Raw genomic sequence first — 6078 nt, 5'->3', positions numbered from 1 at the left:
CAACAAACGACCAGAACCATATTCCAACTCTCACAGCTAAAAGGAAAAAGCTATCAGATCTCCTAGGGTTTAAGGTACAAGGTGCACTAGTAAGATAACTCTTCCAGAAAGCCATCCAGATGGACACACCCTATAAGTCCTCCCCTCTCCTCTCTTGTAGTTCAGGACGTCTGTGTTTGTAGACTGCAGTGTGTTCTGGGAATATTGCTCTGTCAGAGGGAGAGCAGATTTTATTACTGAGTTTATTACAGAAAATTCAGTCACTTCAGAGGGTTTATAGCTTTCACTGGTGATAATTAAAGTGACTGATGGACATGTTACTAATGAACCTTAATGAAAGCTGGAGCAGTAGAGTCAGGGTTGTTGATGAGTTTGTGCAGTAAAATGGAGGTGTTGTGTTGATGGAGACAGAAACAGGAGTCAGTCTGAAGCGTCTCCACTCAGTACAATCATTTTCATCTTCTCATCTGAGCCTCCACCCTCCACCCCAACCTCCATCCCTCTCCACCCTCCACCCCAACCTCCATCCCTCTCCACATTTCCACCTCAACCTACATCCCTCTCCACCCTCCAGCTCCACCTCCATCCCTCTCCACCCTCCACCCCAATCTCCATCCCTCGCCACCCTCCATCCCTCTCCACCCCTCTCCACCCCAACCTCCATCCCACTCCACCCCAACCTCCATCCCTCTCCACATTTCCATCTCAACTCACCTTCTGTACCTGCAAACACTCAACAACAAGCACAGTGTCATCAGCTGATCCTTTATTACATTTAATATATTTAATTTATTTTATATATTTAAAGTGAGTTATTACTAGCTGATAAAAATAGTTACAAAAAATAATATTAATCTATAAGAAATAGCTGAAAATATAAAGAGAGATGATCTGTTGCCTCCTTCTTCATCTCCTGCTTTCACTTTCAGTTTAAACCTGCATTCCTCAAATCTTCTTAGAAACTGGTGACACTGAATCTTGAATTTTGTGAGTGAATTTTGATTTGGTTTTCTTGTTGGTCAGAGCCAATCAGAATCTCTGATAGCGGGAAAACATCCTCACAGATCACAACAGGAGCAGGAGGATCTGTAACTTTCTCTTAATCTGAGATAAATAGGGTTTAAATACAGAGTTAGAGTGGAGTTAGACTTGTAGATCGATTCGGTAAATAAGAGATTTAGTGAGTTTAGTGTTAGTTTAGTGTGTGTTTAGTGTTTAGTGTGTGTTTTGTGTTTAGTGTGTGTTTATTGTTGTAGTGGATCAGATGTGACAGTGTGCGATGTCTCTCTGCAGCTCAGTGATGAAGACTCTGCTTTTCTTCACATGTTCTCTTCATCTTTCATCAGCAGGTGAGTTCTGATGGTAGGAGGTTCGGGGGCAGCAGTGACAACATTCAGGGTTTAGTCCTTACAGTAGGATGATGGAGGGCAAACTGGAGAGAAAATCCAAATAAGAGAATAAATACAGATGAAGTGGGATTTATTACAAACTGGAGAGAAAATCCAAATAAGAGAATAAATACAGATGAAGTGGGATTTATTACAAACTGGAGAGAAAATCCAAATAAGAGAATAAATACAGATGAAGTGGGATTTATTACAAACTGGAGAGAAAATCCAAATAAGAGAATAAATACAGATGAAGTGGGATTTATTACAAACTGGAGAGAAAATCCAAATAAGAGAATAAATACAGATGAAGTGGGATTTATTACAAACTGGAGAGAAAATCCAAATAAGAGAATAAATACAGATAGTTTTATCTCTTTATTCACATTTAATTTGCTGATGTTCCACAGAAGAGACGTTTCTATCTGCTATACTCATTTATTTCATTTTTATTTTATTAACTCTTATTGAGGTGACACCGTGGTTTAGTGGTTAGCACGTTCGCATCACACCTCCAGCATCCTGGGTTGGAGTCTTGCTCCCACTCACTGTGTGGAGTTTGCATGTTCTTCCTCTACTTGGTGGGTTTCCTCCCAAAGATATGCTTCTAGGCTGATTTGGAGTCTCTTGTGTGTCTCTAAATTGTGTGATTGCATGAGTGAATGAGTGTGTGTGTGCCCTGTGATGGGTTGTCACTCCGTCCTGCCTTGATGCCCGATGACACCTAAGATAGGCACAGGCTCCCCGTGACCCGAGGACAGAGCGGATAAGCGCTACAGACAGTGAAATGAAAAAAACGTTTATTGAAATAAATAAAAAAAGGATAGTGATTGACAGGTTTTTTTTTAAAAACTACACTCTGTATGTGTGTGTGTGTGTGTTGAGTTAGTGATGTAGTGTTAATGTGTGTTGAGTTAGTGATGTAGTGTTAATGTGTGTGTGTGTGCGCGTGTGTTGAGTTAGTGATGTAGTGTTAATGTGTGTGTGTGTGTGTGTGTTGAGTTAGTGATGTAGTGTTAATGTGTGTGTGTGTTGAGTTAGTGATGTAGTGTTAATGTGTGTGTGTGTGTTGAGTTAGTGATATAGTGTTAATGTGTGTGTGTGTGTGTTGAGTTAGTGATGTAGTGTTAGTGTGTGTGTGTGTGATGAGTTAGTGATGTAGTGTTAATGTGTGTGTGTGTGTGTGTTGAGTTAGTGATGTAGTGTTTGTGTGTGTGTGTGTTGAGTTAGTGATGTAGTGTTTGTGTGTGTGTGTGTTGAGTTAGTGATGTAGTGTTAATGTGTGTGTGTGTGTGTGTGTTGAGTTAGTGATGTAGTGTTAATGTGTGTGTGTGTTGAGTTAGTGATGTAGTGTTAATGTGTGTGTGTGTTGAGTTAGTGATGTAGTGTTAATGTGTGAGTGTGTGTGTGTGTGTGTGTTGAGTTAGTGATGTAGTGTTAATGTGTGTGTGTGTTGAGTTAGTGATGTAGTGTGTGTGTGTTGAGTTAGTGATGTAGTGTTAATATGTGTGTGTGTGTGTGTTGAGTTAGTGATATAGTGTCTGTGTGTGTGTTGAGTTAGTGATGTAGTGTTAATGTGTGTGTGTGTGTGTTGAGTTAGTGATGTAGTGTTAATGTGTGTGTGTGTGTTGAGTTAGTGATGTAGTGTTAATGTGTGTGTGTGTGTGTGTTGAGTTAGTGATGTAGTGTTAATGTGTGTGTGTGTTGAGTTAGTGATGTAGTGTGTGTGTGTTGAGTTAGTGATGTAGTGTTAATATGTGTGTGTGTGTGTGTTGAGTTAGTGATATAGTGTCTCTGTGTGTGTTGAGTTAGTGATGTAGTGTTAATGTGTGTGTGTGTGTTGAGTTAGTGATGTAGTGTTAATGTGTGTGTGTGTGTTGAGTTAGTGATGTAGTGTTAATGTGTGTGTGTGTGTGTTGAGTTAGTGATGTAGTGTGTGTGTGTTGAGTTAGTGATGTAGTGTTAATATGTGTGTGTGTGTGTGTTGAGTTAGTGATATAGTGTCTGTGTGTGTGTTGAGTTAGTGATGTAGTGTTAATATGTGTGTGTGTGTGTGTTGAGTTAGTGATATAGTGTCTGTGTGTGTGTTGAGTTAGTGATGTAGTGTTAATGTGTGTGTGTGTGTTGAGTTAGTGATGTAGTGTGTGTGTGTTGAGTTAGTGATGTAGTGTTAATATGTGTGTGTGTGTGTGTTGAGTTAGTGATATAGTGTCTGTGTGTGTGTTGAGTTAGTGATGTAGTGTTAATGTGTGTGTGTGTGTTGAGTTAATGATGTAGTGTTAATGTGTGTGTGTGTGTGTTGAGTTAGTGATGTAGTGTTAATGTGTGTGTGTGTGCGTTGAGTTAGTAATGTAGTGTTAATGGTTGTGTGTGTGTGTGTTGAGTTAGTGATGTAGTGTTAATGTGTGTGTGTGTTGAGTTAGTGATGTAGTGTTAATGTGTGTGTGTGTTGAGTTAGTGATGTAGTGTTAATGTGTGTGTCTGTGTGTGTGTTGAGTTAGTGATGTAGTGTTAATGTGTGTGTGTGTGTGTTGAGTTAGTGATGTAGTGTTAATGTGTGTGTGTGTGTGTGTTGAGTTAGTGATGTAGTGTTAATGTGTGTGTGTGTGTGTTGAGTTAGTGATGTAGTGTTAATGTGTGTGTGTGTGTGTTGAGTTAGTGATGTAGTGTTAATGTGTGTGTGTGTTGAGTTAGTGATGTAGTGTTAATGTGTGTGTGTGTGTGTGTGTGTGTTGAGTTAGTGATGTAATGTGTGTGTGTGTTGAGTTAGTGATGTAGTGTTAATTGTGTGTGTGTGTTGAGTTAGTGATGTAGTGTTAATGTGTGTGTGTGTTGAGTTAGTGATGTAGTGTTAATGTGTGTGTGTGTGTTGAGTTAGTGATGTAGTGTTAATGTGTGTGTGTGTGTGTTGAGTTAGTGATGTAGTGTTAATGTGTGTGTGTGTTGAGTTAGTGATGTAGTGTTAGTGTGTGTGTGTGTTGAGTTAGTGATGTAGTGTTAATGTGTGTGTGTGTTGAGTTAGTGATGTAGTGTTAATGTGTGTGTGTGTGTTGAGTTAGTGATGTAGTGTTAATGTGTGTGTGTGTGTGTTGAGTTAGTGATGTAGTGTTAGTGTGTGTGTGTGTGTGTTGAGTTAGTGATGTAGTGTTAGTGTGTGTGTTGAGTTAGTGATGTAGTGTTTGTGTGTGTGTGTGTGTTGAGTTAGTGATGTAGTGTTTGTGTGTGTGTGTGTGTGTTGAGTTAGTGATGTAGTGTTAGTGTGTGTGTGTGTGTGTGTTGAGTTAGTGATGTAGTGTTTGTGTGTGTGTGTTGAGTTAGTGATGTAGTGTTTGTGTGTGTGTGTGTGTGTGTGTGTGTTGAGTTAGTGATGTAGTGTTTGTGTGTGTGTGTGTTTTGAGTTAGTGATGTAGTGTTAATGTGTGTGTGTGTGTGTTTTGAGTTAGTGATGTAGTGTTAGTGTGTGTTGAGTTAGTGATGTAGTGTTTGTGTGTGTGTGTTGAGTTAGTGATGTAGTGTTTGTGTGTGTGTGTGTGTTGAGTTAGTCATGTAGTGTTAGTGTGTGTGTGTGTGTGTTGAGTTAGTGATGTAGTGTTTTTGTGTGTGTGTGTGTTGAGTTAGTCATGTAGTGTTAGTGTGTGTGTGTGTGTGTTGAGTTAGTGATGTAGTGTTAATGTGTGTGTGTGTTGAGTTAGTGATGTAGTGTTAATGTGTGTGTGTGTGTGTGTTGAGTTAGTGATGTAGTGTTAATGTGTGTGTGTTGAGTTAGTAATGTAGTGTTAATGTGTGTGTGTGTGTGTGTGTGTTGAATTAGTGATGTAGTGTTAGTGTGTGTGTGTGTGTTGAGTTAGTGATGTAGTGTTAATGTGTGTTGAGTTAGTGATGTAGTGTTAATATGTGTGTGTGTGTGTTGAGTTAGTGTTAATGTGTGTGTATGTGTGTGTTGAGTTAGTGTTCATGTGTGTGTGTGTGTTGAGTTAGTGTTAATGTGTGTGTGTGTTGAGTTAGTGTTAATGTGTGTGTGTGTTGAGTTAATGATGTAGTGTTAATGTGTATGTGTGTGTGTTGAGTTAGTGTTAATGTGTGTGTGTGTGTTGAGTTAGTGATGTAGTGTTAATGTGTGTGTGTGTGTTGAGTTAGTGATGTAGTGTTAATGTGTGTGTGTGTGTGTGTGTGTTGAGTTAGTGATGTAGTGTTAATGTGTATGTGTGTTGAGTTAGTGTTAATGTGTGTGTGTGTGTTGAGTTAGTGATGTAGTGTTAATGTGTATGTGTGTGTGTGTTGAGTTAGTGTCAATGTGTGTGTGTGTGTTGAGTTAGTGTTAATGTGTGTGTGTGTGTGTTGAGTTAGTGTTAATGTGTGTGTGTGTGTGTGTTGAGTTAGTGTTAATGTGTGTGTGTGTTGAGTTAGTGTTAATGTGTGTGTGTGTTGAGTTAGTGTTAATGTATGTGTGTGTTGAGTTAGTGATGTAGTGTTAATGTGTATGTGTGTGTGTGTTGAGTTAGTGTCAATGTGTGTGTGTGTGTTGAGTTAGTGTCAATGTGTGTGTGTGTGTTGAGTTAGTGATGTAGTGTTAATGTGTGTGTGTTGATTTAGTGTTAATGTGTGTGTGTGTGTGTTGAGTTAGTGTTAATGTGTGTGTGTGTGTGTGTGTTGAGTTAGTGTTAATGTGTGTGTGTGTTGTTAGTGTTAA

The 6078-nt window shown here is 39.2% G+C and overlaps 1 protein-coding gene across 2 annotated transcripts in view; it reads left to right on the top strand.

Annotated features, from left to right (window-relative positions):
• The first annotated feature begins 1068 nt into the window (after window positions 1-1068).
• LOC131343447 (BOLA class I histocompatibility antigen, alpha chain BL3-7-like) overlaps window positions 1069-6078 on the top strand; it is a 94559-nt gene continuing 89549 nt past the window's right edge. The window contains exons 1-2 of one of the 2 annotated variants that reach the window (XM_058375146.1): window positions 1069-1164; window positions 1294-1349. In XM_058375146.1, coding sequence (XP_058231129.1) covers window positions 1301-1349 — 49 coding nt within the window. In that variant the 5' untranslated portion in view covers window positions 1069-1164; window positions 1294-1300. Of the gene's footprint in view, window positions 1165-1211; window positions 1350-6078 lie in introns of those variants that run through there. The other variant, XM_058375144.1, reaches the window with a different exon arrangement.

This window comes from Hemibagrus wyckioides, linkage group LG22 (assembly GCF_019097595.1).
Source record: "Hemibagrus wyckioides isolate EC202008001 linkage group LG22, SWU_Hwy_1.0, whole genome shotgun sequence".
Classification (NCBI taxonomy): domain Eukaryota; kingdom Metazoa; phylum Chordata; class Actinopteri; order Siluriformes; family Bagridae; genus Hemibagrus; species Hemibagrus wyckioides.
This window is presented reverse-complemented; position numbering and strand designations above follow the sequence as displayed.